This window comes from Cornus florida, unplaced genomic scaffold (assembly GCF_030987335.1).
Source record: "Cornus florida cultivar Cherokee Brave unplaced genomic scaffold, ASM3098733v1 CherokeeBrave_3.0.0_Hap2_Chr11, whole genome shotgun sequence".
NCBI lineage: Eukaryota > Viridiplantae > Streptophyta > Magnoliopsida > Cornales > Cornaceae > Cornus > Cornus florida.
Window position 1 is genome coordinate 120,356,404 of NW_026775581.1, and position 20,463 is coordinate 120,376,866.

Genomic DNA, 20,463 nt, shown 5'->3' on the forward strand with positions numbered 1-20,463 from the left:
TTATTCTGCAATTTTTTTTGTGGTGAATTATGATGAGTTTCAAAAAATTCGGGGGAGCGGGGTGAATTATGACGTAATAATTTTTTTTAGAAAAAAGTTTTACTTTTTCAAGTAAAATATTATTTTTTATTTTAAATTTATCTATATTTGATAAAAATCTAAATTAAAGTTGAGGCCGAATGTATCACGTAAGATGTATAAAATAATTTATCAAAAGTTGATGAATAAATTATTTTTATTAAACTTTAATATATTTTGTTTGTATTAGTATTAAAAAAAAAAATTTGACAACTGAATATCAGAATATTTTTTAAAAAATATTTTACATTCAAATAAAAAAATTGGAGAAAATCGTGAATGATAAGGGCCTTGAAGAGGTCCCACCATTCCGAAAAAAGAAATAAAAAAAACGAAAAAGCGGAGCGACAAAAGTTCGACGTAGCTGACGCGACGTCTCCGCCAATCCAAGCACCTTCTTTTTCTGACACGTGATATGAGAAGGGACCACACAATATATTATCCACCTCATCAAACCTAATCATCATCATCTCTCTCTAGTGCACACCTTAATCAAGATTCAAGGCATTTCATCAACTAATTCAATTTATTCCCTTATTTTTAGCTAGCTCCGCATTACGATGCACATGATGCGTAATGCGCACAGTGCGCATCCTATTCTCCTATCCAAACACCCTCACTCTTGTCTTCTTTCTTCCTCCACCTGCGATAACAACATTTCCAATTTCCACTTCTCAACCTCCCTTTGTACCCATTGGGCCATTACCATCACCACACCCACCGAATTTCCATTCCCAGTTAGCTAAAATCTCTCTCTCTCTCTCTCTATATATATATATATATACACACACACAGTCAAACAAATATATATATATATATATATATATATATTCCTATACCACATTCTATCTTTCTTTCTGCACTTACTTCACACACACTCTCTAGATATATATTGATTGTCTTCATTCTCTCGTTTAATCTCTTTTATCTTTCGTTTTGAGCGGAGTATTCGAGCTGAAATCTTTAGATCTCGTTATTACTACTTCTTTGTAGCCCGAAAAAGCCTAGATTTCTCAACTTATTGCTCTGTTGTTCGTGTTTTTCTGGTTTGTGTTTGGATTCGAGTCGCAATGGCGACTCAACCTGTGATTTCAGTGTCTTTGTGTGTGGCATTTCTGCTGATTGAATGTGTTGTGGCGGTGACGTATTCTTCGAGGCTAATTCATCGGTTCTCCGATGAGCTGAAGGCGCTTAGGGTTTCGAGGAATGGTGAGGTGTCTGGTTCGCGGTGGCCGGAGAGGAGGAGCTTGGAGTACTACCAAATGCTTGTGAGCAGTGATATGCAGAGGCAGAAGATGAAGCTCGGTTCTCAGCATCAGTTCCTCTTCCCCTCCGAAGGAAGTAAAACGATGTCGTTTGGGAATGACTGGGGATGGTCAGTTAACTCCTTTTATTTTTATTTTATTTGTTCCGGTGCTGATTATCTTCCTAATGGTGCTCTGTTTTATTCTATTTCTCTCCGTGTACAAGCGAGAGGAAGGCAGGGGTGTACTGCGTAATGGAATTGGTATTGCTGGAATATTTTCTTATATTCCTTTCTAATTTAATTTTTTGGATGTTGAAAGCTAATATAAAAATATAAATGAGTCAATATAAATCCAAATGGGGATATTATTATGGAAATGGGAAGTGCTTTATTTATTATTGTAAGATGGTATAAGCTAGATATGAGGGACATCAGTGGGTTGCAAATCAGAAAGCACAAATTTTAGCTATAATAGTCTTGCTTATTTTTTATTAAAAAGGATAGACACTTTGAGATTTCAAAATGATGAAGTATATCACTGGCTTCATTTTAAGTTGGTTCAAGTATAAAATATTCTGTTCCTTCCGCACAAGGAGTTGTTTGGTTAATAACAAGAGGTTTTCAGGAAAAAAAAAAAATCAAATTTAAAACAAATGCAGTCAACATTCTTGGGGGAATTTCCATGGATAATGATATATATTTTTTCTTGAATTAGCTTGCTTTAAGGAAGTTGTAACCATCAGGAAATACAGCTAATCAAAATTTTGAGTCAGCTACAAAAAATGGAGTTTAACACAACCTAGTTAGGGATCAGACATCATTCTCTATTTAATTTATATATAGGAATATATCCTCTGGTTAACCATTCACTACCATGATTATTCTTATTACATCAACCCAAGTCAATTTTGTTCTTCCCCTAGACCTATCATTTCTGTGCTCTAAAGATATTACTAGTGTCTGTCACATTATGTATCATTAGATATTTATTCCATTTTGAGAAAATTTAAGTGTTAGTTTGGGTCTAGCTGAAACTACCTGGTGTTTTGGGGTTGACACCTTTGAATGTTAGAATTGGTCATCCAAATATTTCCCTGTCTACACATTTGAATATTAGAAATGCCTGATTAAGTGCTATCTTTTAACGAGTGTAGTGTTTTGTTTATAACTTTCTGAGCTAGCTTGGGTAAAAGATTGTAGAAAATTATGTCATTTTGATTTTCCCACTCATATTTTTATTTCAAAGCTGGATTTTCATTTCGTGTTTCTGTTGTGAGTTTGCCACCACTTTCCATGTAGCTGATGATTATTATCCTGGAATTGAATTCATTTTCCTTTGTACAGGTTGCATTACTCCTGGATTGATATAGGGACGCCAAATGTTTCTTTTCTTGTTGCATTGGATACTGGGAGTGATCTACTTTGGGTCCCATGTGATTGTATACAATGTGCTCCCCTCTCTGCCCGCCACTATGACAGTCTGGTATGCTGGCCTTTACTAACTTTGTTTACGTTGTCATTACCATATTCTATCTACATTTTCTGTGTGTGTTCTCAAGGCTTCACCAATTATATCAGATTCTTTATTGTCATTGCTACTCGATGACCAAATTCTTGTTTTTAGTTTATCTCAAATTTTTATTTTTTCTTCGGTATGTTCTTTGCTATTCACTTTTATTTTTATAACAGTTCTGTTTTTAACTTTTTAGAGTTACTAAAGAGATGGAATATGAATGCTCAATTATTGCTATTTGATTTTCATCTTTAATCAGAAAAAAATTTCAACTTATTGAATTTTGTTCCCCATATCACTGTAACAAAGCAACCACTGAAGCTATCATTTCAAAAAGATCTATTTCCACAGTTTCCAGTCACTATGCCGATTACAATTATGTTTGAAAAGTGGATTAAAGTTTAAGTTTAAGTATCTTTGAAAATAAGTAGAGATGTAAATTATAGAGAAAGGAAAAAAGTGGACAAAATTTGGGAAACTCAAAAATGAATTCAACTCTTTACAAAACTTAAAGTAATATAAGAGGCTGCACTTGATTTATTTTGTTTCGGAGGACTTGTGCAGTATCTGCTAGACTTGTAACAGGTTTAGCACTTATATCCAGTGATTGATTGGCAGGTGCTCCCTGGTATATGGGGCATCTATTATGCAGGATAGGGATCTAAATGAGTACAATCCATCTATCTCAAGCACCAGCAAGCACCTATCTTGCAGCCATCGGCTATGTGACTTGGGTCCAAGTTGCAAAAGTCCTAAGCAGCCATGCCTTTACACTGTTAACTACCTCTCGGAAGGTACATCAAGTTCTGGATTGTTGGCTGAGGACATATTGCATCTTGCATCAAGCAGTGATGACACATCCAACAATTCTGTGCAGGCTCCAGTCATTATAGGGTGTGTTCAAACTTGCTTAAGCACTCTATGAATTAGGTTTTCAGTGATAACATATTACAAATTAAATTTCGCTTGCCATTTTTGGAATTCAGATGTGGTAGGAAGCAAAGTGGTGGTTACTTGGATGGAGTTGCTCCTGATGGTCTTATGGGTCTTGGACTTGGAGAAATATCAGTTCCAAGTTTTCTTGCAAAATCTGGATTGGTTCAGAACTCATTTTCTTTGTGTTTTGATGAGGACTATTCTGGGAGAATATTTTTTGGAGACCAGGGAATAGCTACCCAACAAACTACTCCTTTCTTGCCTTCAAATGGGAAATAGTATGAAGTTCGTTTATATTTATAATACTTAATCTATTTTTATTTGGTATATGTCCAATTCTTATCAGGCCCTCTGTTTTGATATGTTTCTGCAATTTTCTACATAATTTTTGTATTTGACTTCCGTTTTGGGCCACTTTTCATCCAGTACAACCTACATTACTGGAGTGGAGGCATGTTGTATTGGGAGTTCCTGTCTTGAGAAGACCAGCTTCAATGCACTGGTTGATAGTGGGACATCGTTTACATTTCTCCCGAATGAAGTATATGAAAGAGTTGTTAAGGAGGTAAGGTAAATTCTTTTTCCATTGTACCATATAATTCGAATTTATTAGCGGTATGTGTTATGTCACTGCTTTTGATGATAGTTTGACAGACTAGTAAATGCCACACGCACTAGTTATGAAGGATCTCCTTGGGAGTATTGCTATAAGTACAGGTAAATTTGCATAAGATGTATTGAATTTGTAAAGTGGCCTCCTCCCTTTTCTCTTTGTTTTGTATGCTAAGATGGATAGTTTTATAAAACAGTTCTCAGGAGTTGCCTAAGATCCCCTCCGTGACACTAAAGTTTCCATTGAACAACAGCTTTGTGGTCCGCGATCCTGTTTTTCAGATTCCTGTAAGTCATGTTTGTGCATTCATAATATTTTAATTTTTTTTTTTTATAAATTGACTTCAGCCTTGATCGATATAAAATATAGTCAAAAGATATTTAGTTTGATGGAGAACTTAGTATTGTGAAATCTCTTAGTCAAATCAATTAAATATGGAACCTTCTGACGAAAAGCAAGGACAAGTGCACTGGGTCAGAGAGAGCACCAATTGCATGCGTGCTCAAGTGTTTCTGTATTCTAGTGTTTGTAGATCCATCGTAGGGATCTTTGCCATAACCACCAATAGCTACTTCAGCAATTTCAAAAGGAACCAGACAATTGGACCAAGAGCATTAACTCTAACTTTGGTTTTCTATTTTATTATCCTAGTGCAGAAAAAAGCACATAGTAATGTACAAGTTCATTAGAGTTGTATACGACAATTGAGCCAGTTATGCATTTCTATGCATATAATATCTAAAACTGGAGCTTTTCTGATTCAGGGAGTTGCTGGATTTTGCTTAACCATACAAGCAGCAGCAGATGGAGATATTGGAACAATTGGACGTAAGTGGGCATGCTTTTCTTTTTCTATTAATTAAATTTCCCTCCGATCAGTTTCTATTACTCAACAAAATATTTTCTTGTTTTCAAATGCAGAGAACTTTATGACAGGTTATCGGATGGTATTTGATAGGGAACATTTGAAGCTAGGCTGGTCACGTTCCAATTGTGAGTATATAAGCTATTCACAATCATATTATTTAGTGATGTAATAATTGGCTTATGATTGTTGTAATTTAGAGGTGTAACCTGGAAATGTTTGGAGCTTATAAGCCACTTTTTAGGGGTTTCATACTTTGCCTACCAACTTTACCTCCCCACTCCCCCCCCCCACCCACCTCCCTCTCTCAAAAAAATGTCTATTAACTTTGGGAAGTTGTTGTATATGCTTACTTGACCATTATATTCAATAGACTGAAATGAAGCATAAATATAAACACGTCTTTCTGGCAAATTATTATAGTTCTGGATTGAAAAGTCTGCTCAAAGTTCAACCTCCTTCTGCTGCTTGCCATGGATAGCTCTAAAATTCAGCTGGTCCTTCGTGGTAGAGTGTGGAACATCACAGCAGGAGCTATGTCATGTTGTATCAAAGTTGATTAGAAAGAGTTTACTGATAGGTTTTTTGAATAAAAACATAAAAGTTTTTAAAACTTCTTATTTTGGAAAGGTGTGACTGGTTGTATCTATTGGCTAAGGGGATATGGTTATTCTAACATATTATATACACCTTTTACTTTCCTCCTCCAGATTTCTTTCTGTGTAAAACCTCCATTCATTCAACCAAAATATTATATGTATTTGAGTGTGTGTATATATATATATCTGAGTTTATGGGCAACATGACAATGAACTTGGTGATCGTCACTCTGTGAATGTGCGCATGGAGGACATTGGAGTTGTATGTTGGAGCTTTTCATAGTCATCATAACCTGCATGTAGGGAGGCTGTAGAGGCTTTAGGACAACCCTCTACTACTTTAATATGTGTTTGTTGTTATTTATAAAAAAAAAAATCTGCATTTTTTGTTATTTTACTGGCCTATTACTTTAGTATATTGTTTTATTTATACTATATATATTGTGGTATGATTACACTGCCATATGAATATAGAAGTGTTCTAGTCAAAGTGCATTTTGATATGATTATGTGAATAGACTTAAAAATAAGATTGTATAAAAATATCCAAAATCCCCAACAGTTACTTGCTTCCATTTGGCTTTTGTATATGCATATTTGCTGGACTGAAAGTAGGGTTCCGAGGACGCTATTTGGATATACATCCATTGCTGATGTTTTTGTCAATTAAGAACGTCGTATTGTGTAGCTGGTCACTAGCTAGTCTTCTAAGTGAGTTGACGCTTGCTAGGATATACTCTGTAATATTTAAGGGAAGTGGCGTGCAGAATGGTATGTGCTTGTGTTTTATTTGCCGGTTTCTTTTCAACTCATTGAGCTATGTTCATGTCAGGTCAAGATCTAAGTGACAGTAAGAGAATGCCGCTGACTCCACCGCCCAGTGGCAGCCCCCCAAACCAATTACCGACATCCGAGCAGCAGCGAACTCCTGGTGGGAATGCAGTTGCTCCTGCCTTAGCAGGAAGGACTCCCTCAAAGCCCTCAGCTGCCTCAACTCAGCTAATATCATCCTCCCTGCTATGTTTAGTGAAGCTACTGGTTCTGCCGCTCTTGCTGCATCAACTTGTCCTTGTCTCTTAAGGTGGGCACTCCCATTCCCTGGTAGATCTGTCCATATAAAATCCCGATTCCCATCCAGTGAGCCTTCTTGTCGTCCATGTCTTTATTTTACCTTATTCTTCTTTTAAGTTGCTAATTTGGTAAAAACCGATATAGTATATTGTATTACATCTTGATCTCTTATTTGTTATCATTTCATTTTTGTTTTCTTCATATCTTTAATTTTGTGGTTCGCTTTTATTAAAATGCAAAAGGCCTTTATTTTGGAATCTTTCTTCATCCTTTTGTTCTCCTGTCCTCCCTTCTCCATTTTCTCCTACTCAAAACAATTGAAAAAGAAACATGCTAATTCAAATTCAATCTGGTTGAAATTATGGTATAAGATAAGGGCATGAGAGAATCTAAGGAGATGCAGGTGTTTCTCACTCTAAAACCAGCACAAATAATGCATACATGTATGTATACTATATGGTACAATGGACAGCCTGGATTCTGTTGAAAATTTGAAATGCAAGTCATGAAAAAATTGTATAATATACTGATATGATGATGTCTTTGTTATAGTCACAACAACAAAAAATAATTGGCTGGTTGTTTGATATTGTATGGTTGATTTATTTTCCTCTCTTCTTTACATTCTCCCTCTGTACTCGTCTTTCTCTTCTCAACCAACGTGGGAAGAGACTTCTCTTATCTCTTGTCAACATAAAATGGATGGTATATCGATCTATTGTTGCAGATTGTAACCTTCCAAGTCCATGCATTTGTTAATGTAGATCAAATTTATATCCTTGTGGTACATTTCCTTCAAAGTTACATTACATGCATGTGGAATCAGATAACCTTTTGTAGTTCAGAATATCTTGTGTCGCGTACGCAACACATTACATTATTTACATAACAAAATATATCGATTATTGTTATATAAATGATCTAAAATAATTATTTCATAAGTGATATGAAATTGTTAAAATAATTATTATATAAGTGATATAAAATTGTTATGTAATCAATACGAAGTTGTACGCAACTTGAGACATGATGTGCTAATTTCATGTCTATGGGCTTTAGTCGTGTGCTGTGTTCAGATTCTTGGCCTTGTTTGGTGCCCTTGCTTTGTTGCTAGGCCTTTATATTTTTACAGTTTTTTTTTTTTTTTTTTAGCAATTCAATTCCATTTAGCTTTATCACAAAACAAAACAGTTAAGGACCAAAAACCTTTTTTTTATTTTTTTTTATTTATATTTTTATTATTTCTATTTTTTTTAAAAGAAAAATCTATATATACTTAATTTTTAACAGCATGTTCTCTCTTTGTTTTGAATTTTTCATTTTATTTTCCTTACCTATTTTTTTTCTTCCAAACATGTTGTCATAGTATTTTCTTAAAAATAATATTGTTTTTGATTTTGGTTCTCCAAAACATGGTTGTCTTAGTTTCTTGATTTGGGCGCTGAAACAAACTTGTGTGAAGACTAAGGAATAATGTGACATTACATTTTTTCACGTGAAAATGTGCCAACCCAAAGGTAGTGCATGTGGTCCTAATGCTGCTTTATGAAATCTGATATTTAAAAAATAGTTATGTGATTTTCAAAACACTTTACTTAATCCCTTCTCAAAACAAGTTCATGTGCTGTTTGAGAGTGGAGAGCCTGATTTTCATAATGTACACAGTGGTGCATAGAACTTCATTTGCTCTTGATGGTTTTTTTTTTTTTCAAAAGTTTAAACAAACTCGCATACTTGTGCCTTCGCCGTGACTCGAACTCTCGATAAAGTGAATTTGTACCAATTGAGCTATTTTTGAAAATGACTTATAATCTCTTTATTTATTTATTTTTCAAAGGATATTTCTTAACTTGTTTTTTTTAGCTCCCATTTGAAACAGAAGCTAAATTGAGAATTAATATGTTTAATATAATTATAAAATCATAAATTGCAGATAAAATTGAAATGTTTCTGTTCAAACCTACAACATAAAGTATGGTATTATTTAGTACTTTACCTAAAAATAGGGATAAGACCCGATTAATTAAATTAAGGTCTAGTTTGATGTGGTGGAATAGAATAAAAGAAAGTAGAATGAAATGGTTTTTTTTTTTTTCCATTCTCGTGTTTGGTACCAATTTTAAAATTGAAATCATCGTTCTTCACTATTCTTGAAGAATGGTCATTCCATCAAAATCATTCCTTAAACAAAAGGAATGACCATTCTATTCCATTCCCACCTCCACTCCATTCATTCCGCCACACCAAATTAGCCCTCAAATAATAAAAATCAAAACCATTCCTGCTGGTTTTGACCTTCAACAAAAATTTTAAAAATTTCAACAATTTATATTTTATATTTTTAAAGTAGCCTAAGAGGTTGGCTCACCTCAAAAAAACATCAAGTTTAAGTTTCTGTCAATCTAGTCAATCTAATGGTACACAGGCTTCGACTTCCTGCTCTATATCACTTTTCCTCAAAAACAACTCATTCACATCACCTTTCTTCTTGTTTTTTCTCTCTCACTTTTAGGAACCATTCTATAAAACAAAGTTTTTAAAATAACTTGCTTTAACAATAATTCTTAATTTCATACACGGCTTTGTTTTTCTTTCTCAAGAAGCAAGACACAAAACACCTACTTTATAGAATTTTGTTTTACTTTCATACTTTTCCACCCCTTTTAGGCACGTTGTTTCCATATTTTTTTTCAATTTGTTCAATGAATACCATGTCGCTAGTTCAATTGTGGCTCTGGTTCATCCACGCAAACTAAAAATTAGTGTCTCTCTTCACTCAATATTGATTTTCCATTCCTCCAAATTGTTTCTTCCCTTCCATCTTTCATTTTCACACGAGAGACTATTCCTTGTGCACGTAAACAATATTTTTTTTGCGAAATCTTTTATTCTACCAACCTTTTTTTTATTATTTTACTTTAGAATCTTCTTTTCCTTTTGCATGTGCTTCAATTTCTTGTAAATGCCATAATTGTGAACCTTAATTTGATATAGGAACCATGTAAGGAAATGTGGTAATCTTTTTGTATGTATGTATATGTTTGCCCTTGTGATTTGTTATACTTTGCGGTAATAACACAGTGTTGTACCGCTGCAAATGAATTTGATGATTTATATATGTAAATGATTACAATCGTCCATTATAATTATTCATTGGGTACAATAACATCAGATGGTTGTGATTATTTACATGTGTAAATGATTACAAATCATCAGAATCGTCCGTTGGCGTGTACCGTAGAGAATCCCTATATCAACGTACTAACTCCCAATATATATATATATATATATATATATATATATATATATATATATATATCAAAGCCAATCTTTTAAAAACAAGCAATTTGTGCTGCAAATAGGAGTTTAAGAAGATGGAATAGGGTTTGATACTTTCGAACAAAAAAAGTACTCAAGTCTATGTTTGATACTTTTACATGAAGTCATGTTAAAGCGTGTACCCTAACACCATTTATACGTCTTCTTAATTTGTTTTAAGCCTTTGCACTATCACTAACGTACTACACATGTCGCTGCATCTTCGTGTGTTTCTTTCAGTTGGCCAATATAGCAACTCAAATATTTATATATGAATATATATATAAATATACACACACAAACACGTCTACACATAGCATTTTAATAAGTTGAGTGGGAGATTAATTTGGAGGATTTAGGGTTAGATATGGATGGGTAAAGACAATGAAAAAAGGTGGGGGAAGGTGAACAATTATTGGGTTATAGTAAGGAATTAAGTGCATGCATGATATTGTTGGACTGTGTGTGTGGACTGTGTGCGGGGCACCACCTTCTCTCCATCTTCTAAAGCTATCTACCCCTTTTTTGTATAATATAAAGATGAAAAAGATCATGATTTGCTTTAATCTTTTGGCTCCTTTAAACATTATAAGCTTCAATAATATTATAAGACTCACAGAAACAAGACCTTACCTTCCTTTCTTTTCTTTTTTGCCTTTGTAAAAGTAACACACACATATACATGAGATTTAGAATTAAAGAATTTTGCTTTTGTAAATCCCAACTTTAGTACCTATCAAAAAGAAAAAACAATCCAACATAATTTGGCTAAATTGTCCGTTCTGTGCTTGTCCTTGCATGAAAAAATAATTAAAAAATGGCGTAAGTAATAGGAGATTTAAAGTTTTTTTTTTTCTTGGTTAGGTCAATTTTTTTTTTTTTTTTGTACATATTTCATTGCCAAACAACTTTTTAATCAATAATTGGAGAGTCCAATTAGCGGGCCACTGAGAAATGTACGTGACATCAACAACATTCATATACATTATCTTTTTTTCCTGCTTCATGACGAAATCGTTCGTTTGTTTTCCGTATTGTTAGTATAATATATAAACCTAGAGTGTTCAATATATATCTAAGTACTCTTGTCGTACAAGAGAGTCATAATGGACGGATCAAAGGTTAGATTGGCCCCACTATCTAACAACCCCCCCCCCCCCCTCTATATATATATATATAGTTCCGGTTCATTTTAATTAAAATTTTGATCGAATAAATCATATCAAGTTACATTAGTTTAGCGAATTATTGGGTCTTAAACTAAGAGGACATTTTTAGTCACGACAAGTTAACACAAAACATCATGTGACTAATGTTGTATGGTAGACCGAGTACGCCAATGTCTAAATGATCAATATAGTGCCCATCAAAAACCCTTGAAGAAATGATTATGATATATATGGTTGTTGGGAGACAATGCGCGCACTTTAAACAACCCTCTCTCTATAATTTTAAATGTGTATATAACTTTTTTTCCATAAAGATTCGGCTGGAGCCTGGAGGTGGAAGCTTCAAACTTTCAATTATTATTAAAGCTGATTACTTTAATTAGTATACATGCATATATATTAATATATATATATATATATAAAAGCCAGCTTTATTCCAGCTATGTCCTCAGTCAAACACGTCTTTAATTCATCTATATTTTTCCATATATATATAGCGCTGCTACTGCTAGCCTACTTTCTTCTTATGGCGATTGGCGAGTGGCAAACATTATTACAAGCGCGTGGCATGTACATTTCATTCGAGGACTTTCCCACTCAATTGTAATTAATTTACTTAATTAATGAATCCCCAATATCATCAACTATTATTATTTTAAAACTGGATATAATGTTTCTCGATCTTGCCCAATCAATTAACCCAAATAGAGAATCCAAACTATCACCGCCCTCTGATGAGTGGGACTCTGCATCATAGGGTACTTTATTTTTATTTATTTATTTTTTTTGTCCACAATACTTGTATATGTTTCTTACAGCACTCCAAAATTTGTCACCCAGCATAAAAAGTCCTTAATTTTCGCATTCCTTGGATAAGTATTAATGGGATGGACACCCTTTTTTCAATCCTGTCCCATTAATAAAAATTTTTACCAAACCCAATTTAGGGTTTGCAGTGCTATGAAATACATATTTTTTTAAGAAAAAATAATTTAAACCTGAATAAATTTAAAATAAATTTAATAATTTTTTTTAAATATAACTATATATTTAACAAGTATAATAACAAAAATATTGTTAAAATTTTTTTAAAAGAGAAAAAAATAAAGGAAAAATTATAATTAATAAAAAATATTTAAAATCCCTAAATTCAAAAGCACTAATCAATGTACGAAGTGAGCACACGTTGTTTTCTTCCTGACCTTTTTTCTTCTACGCTCCTCCTATGGGCAAGGCAAGCCCAAAAACAGCTCACAAACAGACAACCCACAAAAGTCGACACCTATACATAGGGAGCCCCTCTCTTCCCCTTTCATCTCCACCGTTGGATTCATCGCCGAACCCCATGATCAATGCTTTCTTTGACACGTGTAACCACTCCACATAGCGACGTGGCATCTACTGTATTATTATTATGCAGCAAATGGGCCCCCACACCATGTTTGGTCTTTCAACAAGTCCCTTTCTATGTGCATTACTCCAAAAAAATTTACTGTTTAAATAGTTCACATCACTTTCTTTAAATATTTAATTTTTTTTAATTTAAAATCTGGACTAAATGGTCAAAACCCCATATACTCCTAATTAATATTTTGGGCTGAGAAAAAAAGCGATGTTTTGTTTAGTGTTGTTTGGGGGGCCACAACCTTTTTTCCTGTGTCTGAAGCTGGTGGAAAAAAGGGCTATATAAGAGGTAGGCCTGTGTAAAGAAAAGATCTCAGAGCAAGTAAAAGAGAGAGTTCAGCAAAGCAGCCTTTGAAACCCTTTCCATTTCCTTTGTTTTTCAAGGCAAAGCAAACAAGGAAGGAATCCATTTCTTGGAGGGAAGTTTCTTGCAAATTCTTGGAGTAGTCATTTCAAACTTTATTTGGTATAACTTCTTCTATCTCCTTAAATATACTCATTAGTTTTTATTAGTCCCTCATATCACCTGCTATAATATATATATATATATATTCTCATTTCAGTCTTGGGTATTGTTAAAACTTCATTTGAAGAATTCAAAATTGAAGCTTTTGCTTTCATTTTCTAAAGTGATTTTCTAGGACCCTTTTGTCTAAAAAGATCAAACACAAGATGGGTGTTGGAGGAACATTGGAATACATCTCAGAAATGATGAGCAGTGGTCACAAGCACAAGAAGAAGAAGCAATTACAGACTGTAGAGCTCAAGGTCAGAATGGACTGTGATGGGTGTGAGCTTAAAGTCAAAAAAGCTTTGTCTTCATTAAGTGGTAAGCTATACATATATATATAGCTAGCTAGATCTTTAATTTTCAACTACTAATTAATTTCTTGTTTCATTTATAGTGCTTTATATATAAATGATGGAAGACTTATAATAAATAAATTTGTGACAAAACGTACAGGAGTGAAATCTGTGGAGATAAACAGGAAGCAGCAGAGGGTGACAGTAAGTGGATATGTTGATGCAAACAAGGTGTTGAAGAAGGCCAAGTCAACAGGGAAAAAGGCGGAGATATGGCCCTATGTACCTTACAACCTAGTGGCTCAGCCTTACGCTGCTCAAGCTTATGACAAGAAGGCCCCTCCTGGCTATGTCAGGAAGGTTGAGAACTCAACAAGTGGCACTGTCACCAAATATGAGGACCCCTACATCTCCATGTTCAGTGATGACAACCCAAATGCCTGTTCTATTATGTAGATATATATATATATATCTACGATGATCATGAGAATATATGTATGGTACTTGTAGTACTACATGCTCTGCTTCCCTCATCTGATCAGATTCCCCACCTAATCTCTCTCTCTCTCTCTCTCTCTCGGCATTTCTTTGCATGTTTTAGGAGTTCTAGCTTGCAGGCCGGCTTGTAGTTTTGTAATTGTGAGTGGTTTTGGTGGACATAGAATGTAAAATGGTTTTAGCTTATTGATGGAAATAGAATGTGTAGTTATGCAACACTCACTACTTCTTACTTTAATATATGAGTTTCCTCATGCATGATGTTATATATATGGCTTACTTTTACAAACTCTATGTATATAAAGGATTTCAATTTTCATGTCGTGGTATCTGTACTATGGGTGGGATGGGATGGCTTTGGCTTGTCCATAGCTGTACCTTCCTATTAAAAAAAATGGTGCAAGTTTCTTAAGATATTTTATAGCGAGTGTGTGGATTGAAGTTTATCAATCTACTTTTTAAAAAATAAAATAACACGTAAGTTAAGAAGTAAGTGATAATGTGATATTTTATTTTTTTTCATCTACATAAAATAGTGAAACTTAATTATTTTATTTTCTATTTATTATTTTATTAATTTAATTTAGAAATAAAATAAAAAATTTGAAGACAACCCAATAAATACAAGACACACATCCGTAAGCAATTAAACAAAGAAAACAATTTGTTGTGTATTCTCTAAAGCTCACTCCATCTGTAGACAATCCCATAGAGATCATTGTAGGGTCCATAAAAAAACCACTCCACTTGTTCTTCCGTACCGCCCCTCTCTCTCTCTACACTGACACACTCTCTCTCTCAAACAACTTGCGCCCCGTATGCGCTTAGATGAGGAGAAAACTGAAATAGAGAGTACTCAAACTCTCATCACGAGTGCGCTATTGCAAATGAGTAATGACAGTACTGGCTTCCAAATTAATGAGGAGAAATGTTGTTTATAATTAGGATATATGGGTTCTCATATTTAAATATGTAAAAAAAAAATTAAAAAAAAAAATGAAAAAAAATTAAATTTCACTTCTTATAATTAAAATAAATAATGATATGCGTCAATATATTGTTGCCTTTGCCTGTCTTAGTTTTAAACTTTTGATCAACGCTCAGGCGCTACTGTTCTTAACGTTACAAATTCTATTGGATGGATCCATTTCAAACCTAAAAGGTGTGGGTAAAGAAATAAAGAGAAATCAAAGCATTTCTTCTGCCTAGTTGTCGGCAAAATTAATATATGGTTAAATTAAGTTTAAAACAAAGTGGGGAAGAACATTTCTGTTGGGAGCTTGGGACCCTCCCATTTTTGCATTCAAAATGGGGAGGAATCATTTCCACAAAGTACTTAAATTAAAAAATGTGCATAATTTTAGTTCTTTGGTGAGTCTTGGTGGAAGTACTCCCGAAAGCCTAACTAATATATTGAGCTAGTCCGTGGAACGTAATATATATATAATCTGCCGTTGTTAAATTTAAATCTAAAAAAGAACAAATTAAAGAGCAACGTACTCCAGCATTATTGTGCAGTTCTTTATGAAGCCATTTCCTGTTTCTTAACTTTTTCAAGTAAAATTAGTTTTAAAGAGGATGGTGTAATTTATAACAAATATGCTTCATGACTCTTGAGTAAAAAAAATTCCCCTAATTAAATATGACTCATGTGTAATTGTTCCTGCAGGGGCGGCATATTACCAACTCTTCAGACATGATGTGCAATATATATATATGATATGTGTAATAAGAAATGGTCCACAATTTATTAATTTAAACTCGCCTCCAAGCTCAAACTAAAGAATACTTTGATGCGGGAAAAAATTATGTAACAGATGGTTGATTGCTATTCAGTAGTCTTTATAATATACTCCGTTTTTGAAAATTGTGATATTCCTTTTTTTTCTTTCGTTCTTGAAGTGCATAAAGCTTCACACACACACACACATATACATATGTAGCTATCTAAGTCTGAGTCTCAAAGAGATCCTCAAAAGGAGGCAGTAATACAAGTTGGATAGTGTTTAGTGTTTAACCCCACACTGTGCCCTAGTCAATGGACTGCCACTATTACAGCTAAAACTCTAAACTCTGACATATTTTCTATTTATTAAGCAAATTACAATCCATATATATATATATTACAAGAACAAAATATAATAATCCATGTTTGTCATTCTTCTTATTGCTCACAAGCCCCTAAAGCATGAAATAATATTGCCCACACTCCACAGTATCAGTAAATGGGCTCTAAACTCTTGTAGGGGTGATGTTCACTGGGCATTTGGGCCTAGTTGGCTTGTCTCCTCTTGTAGTCCCCAAGAAAATTAAAAAAGAAAAAAAATAATAAAAAAATAAAATCTAATAAAACACTCAACGTATAATATACAATGGGGATAAGAACCTAAGAACATAAAATGCAGTTGGATCTTGTGATCGTTTACTGTAATTTTACTTGATATAATGTAATACTCTTAATTTTTAAAAGGATATTTCTGGTATTTAATGGTATTTAATTTATTATTTAAGTGCATTTTATTTGATTATGTGTCATTATTTTTTTTATTAGGTGCTTAATTGTTTTCTTTTGTGGTGATTTAATTTATTTCTTTTGTGGTGATTTAATTTATTTAAATGATATTTATTTCTAGTTATTTGATTGGAATTACTTGTTACTATTTTAATTATTTAAGTGGCATTAATGGTTTAAGTTTAATTGGTTTAGTTATTTGATTGGAATTACTTGTTAGTGTTTTAATTATTTAATTGGCATTAATGGTTTAAGTGTAATTGGTTTAATTATTCTATGTGTGTCTTATTTTATGTGTGTCTTATTTGGGTTTAATTGGGTTTACTAATTATTATTTTGTTCAATTAGATTATTTGTTAAGTATTTAATGGTGAATAGAGTAATTAGGTAAATACATCTAACTAGGGTTTTAATTACAGTATAAATTAGGGTTTTATATTATAGCCGTCGTAGGTTTCTACGTTAATTGGATGGGCCGGTTAGGATTGTGAGTTGGACTTAAATGAACCTAGGGTTTAGGAAAACTCTATAAGTATAAGGTAGACGTCTGTGTAGGTTTTTTTTTAAACAAATCACACGTTTTGTGGAAGTGGAGAAGGAAAAGCACAGGTTTTTTCCATTCTGCCCAGATTTCATCAAACGTCCGATCCCGTTTCGTCCGTGGTCTAATCGAGCTGAATTTTGGAGGAGAGGTTCACGACTCAGTGACGCACAATCTGAACGGTGAAGATCAGAGTTTGACCTCGGGAACAGTGATTCGTACTCGTGAACAGTAACTGGGTCGCACAGGTTTTTTTCATTCTGCCCAGATTTCATCAAACATCCGATCCCGCTTCGTCCGTGGTCCGATCGAGCTGAATTTTGGAGGAGAGGTTCACGACTCAGTGACGCACAATCTGAACGGTGAAGATCAGAGTTTGACCTCGGGAACAGTGATTCATACTCGTGAACAGTAACTGGGTTGCACAGGTTTTTTTTTCCATTCTGCCCAGATTTCATCAAACATCCGATCCCGCTTCGTCCGTGATCCGATCGAGCTGAAATTTGGAGGATAGGTTCATGACTCAGTGTCGCACAATCTGAACGGTGGAGATCAGATTTTGAGTTTGGGAATAGTGTTTCGTACCCGTGAACAGTAATCGGGTTTTGGAACTCGCCGGGATTTTTTAAGAAGACGACGTTGAAACTTTGAACAAAAGTTTCTGAGGCAAGATTCTATCCATACTCTTTCCCTTAGGCTTCATACTCTTTGCATTCTTAAATGATTTCAGGATTAATGAAGATTAAACCAAACTAAAATGATATCTATTTTGTTATGAAACTGGTAGTTACAGTAGTGTTATATGCTTGTTCAACCTAGACTAAGCATGTTTGTGGATGCATTGTGGTTCTGTGGTTCACGTTTTTCCTTACCACTGCTAGTATAAATTATTGGAAGGATGGGTCTAGATGATAGTTATATTAACTTCAGTAATAGCAACTGTTGGAACTTAAATACTAGGAGGATTTGAGTTTAACACTAGATCGGTTTTGTGGAACACTATAATTTGAGCATGTCTACATACATACTGTGAATTTTGTTTTGATGCTTACATTATCACAGTTAGTATCAACTGTGGAGATTAGGATTTTGTGATACATACCCTACATATCTGTATGTCATTTGTAAGATGTTAAATGGAAGTTTTAATTAATTCTGTCTTTATATCAGACTAAAGGGAACAACTTAAATTGGGCATGTATATGTTGTTATTGTGACCCTGTTTATCAATGCTTATTTTATCACTGCTAACATTGAATGTTGGATATTGGAATTTAGTTGATATATACTTGATTTTTTGGTATTATTGACTACTGGAGGATTGGAAAGTAGGCACCGGTATGGGACGGTGGCATACTAAGGATGGGTTTGATTTTTAAAATAATACCATTACCCACCTACTTGGAATAAGGATGGGATTAACTAAAAGTTAAGTCCCGTGGATTTGTATTGTCATGGCAATTACTTGTTGAGCGGTAATACCAGGGATTTTTGATGGATTTTATATACGTACTGTTATGGTGCCTCGGTATGAGCTTGAGCCTCATGACCGATGGCTAGGGAGCGTATATGCATCAGGATGTGTAGTTGGCTACGATGGTTGGAGGTGTACTCTATTTGGGTATAGGTACATATGCCCACTTCGTGTGCGTTTTAACATGTTACCTCTATTCAGGTTGAGACCGGCCTTTAGTTCCTTCCAGCTTTAATTTCAGTTCTTAATTTATTTTGTATTCCGTGTTCATTATAAAATATTAATTGTTTGATATTCCCTCAGGTTTGGGCTTGGGCCTGATCAACCCGTGTCTCGGATTCGAGGGGTATCTCATATAATGTCATGCAAACAAGAACCCTCTTACGGTTTTTGATTGACGGGACAATTCTAAATAATGCAGGATCTTGTGATCCTTTAGTTTAATTTTCTGTAAAAAAAATATAAAATATTATGTGGTTCGAGAACATTGTCAAAAATTATTTTTCAAAATTTGCACAACACTATCCCTTGATTCTTTAAAATTTGTTTTTTATTTTTATTTTTTATTTCAGAATTCTTAAAATTATTTTTCAAATTTTGAAAAAAAAAAAAAAATCCTGACAAACAAAAAGCGTATAACAAAAATATATAAATATAAATAATAGGGAGTAATAATAATAATACTGGTACTATATGGCCATCTGCACCAGCCTATCCGGATTTTGGCTCTCTAAAAATGCCACATCAGCTTTTTCAAGAGTCACGTCAGTAATTCCAAAAGCCACGTCAGCAACTTTTGCTCTCCAGAAACATGCATAGGCTTTCCGAATTTTCGCTTTATAAAAAATATATGTTTATATATATATATATTAAATTTTTTTCCCAAAGGCTATATTTTTAACGGTTATATTTGTAACGGCTATATTTTCTCAATGGCAATATTTTTCAATTAAACAATATTTTTTCAAATTATTAAAAAAAACTACGATTGATATTATAACTTGAAACAATACATTATCCATTATGGATTAAAAAAAACAAATTAAACAAAATAATTAAAAATAACTTAAACAATACAATTTCCTAAATTGGAATAAGAAAATAAATAGACCAAGGATTACAAAATCCTATATGAACTTTTGGGCGGACCGTGAATTCAAAGATACCAGAGATGTGTTAGATAATAGGGATGTGTTAGATGTGATGAGTGATGGTAGGAGTTGGGGTATTTATAGATATTTTAAAATTTTTAATTATTATTATTATTTTTTAATAAAGTTATTTTTTTTTTGAATTTTTAAACTTTTTTTTAAAATTATAACCGTTAAGGCACTGTCAGCCAAACAGTGTCTTAACTTCCAAATGCACTATTTGTGGTACAAATTTAAAATTTAAAGCAATTTTTTTTTTTTAAAAAAACCAAATTTTAAGGGAAAAAACAAAAAAAAAAATTTAAATTTATTTTTGTGCCAAAAGAATTATTTTTTGGACAAACAATGCCTAAACAATATATATATTTTTTAATGAATTTTTTTTATTTTATTTTTTCAAAAAAAAAGAGCTCTAAATAACCTATTTTTATGTTTTTTCAAAAAAAAATTCTGAACAATCACTATGTACAACCGTTGGAAGAAAAAACAAAAAAGGCAACCAAAAACGGCGCCGTTTTGCAATAAAAAAACAAAAAAAAAAATTCCAGCGATCGCGGGCCAGCTCGATGAATATCGCGAGCCAGCCCGCAAGCAAAATTGGGCCTAACTATTTTTGCAATTGTGCCGTTTTGTAATAAAAAAACAAAAAAAAAATTTCCAGCAATTGTGGG

At 33.5% G+C, this 20,463-nt stretch overlaps 2 protein-coding genes across 3 annotated transcripts; both read left to right on the forward strand.

The window, feature by feature from the left end:
• Nucleotides 1–697: 697 nt before the first annotated feature.
• LOC132284671 (aspartic proteinase-like protein 1) lies at nucleotides 698–7,122 on the forward strand. 2 transcript variants are annotated; one of them, XM_059786795.1, is made up of 10 exons: nucleotides 698–1,453; nucleotides 2,669–2,807; nucleotides 3,490–3,731; nucleotides 3,824–4,051; nucleotides 4,200–4,338; nucleotides 4,420–4,490; nucleotides 4,583–4,673; nucleotides 5,151–5,214; nucleotides 5,308–5,379; nucleotides 6,683–7,122. In XM_059786795.1, exons 1-10 carry the CDS (start codon nucleotides 1,149–1,151, stop codon nucleotides 6,928–6,930), a joined length of 1,599 nt encoding a protein of 532 aa, XP_059642778.1. In that variant the 5' UTR covers nucleotides 698–1,148; the 3' UTR covers nucleotides 6,931–7,122. The 2 variants fall into 2 exon arrangements, with proteins under 2 accessions (XP_059642778.1, XP_059642779.1); XM_059786796.1 differs by lacking the exon at nucleotides 698–1,453 and adding an exon at nucleotides 1,485–1,585 and having other exon boundaries at nucleotides 3,456–3,731.
• A 6,011-nt stretch (nucleotides 7,123–13,133) lies between these two features.
• LOC132283380 (heavy metal-associated isoprenylated plant protein 23-like) lies at nucleotides 13,134–14,368 on the forward strand. The gene is made up of 3 exons (XM_059785319.1): nucleotides 13,134–13,278; nucleotides 13,443–13,641; nucleotides 13,777–14,368. The coding sequence occupies exons 2-3, from the start codon at nucleotides 13,485–13,487 to the stop codon at nucleotides 14,070–14,072; spliced, it is 453 nt and encodes a 150-aa protein (XP_059641302.1). The 5' UTR covers nucleotides 13,134–13,278; nucleotides 13,443–13,484; the 3' UTR covers nucleotides 14,073–14,368.
• The last annotated feature ends 6,095 nt before the right edge of the window (nucleotides 14,369–20,463 follow it).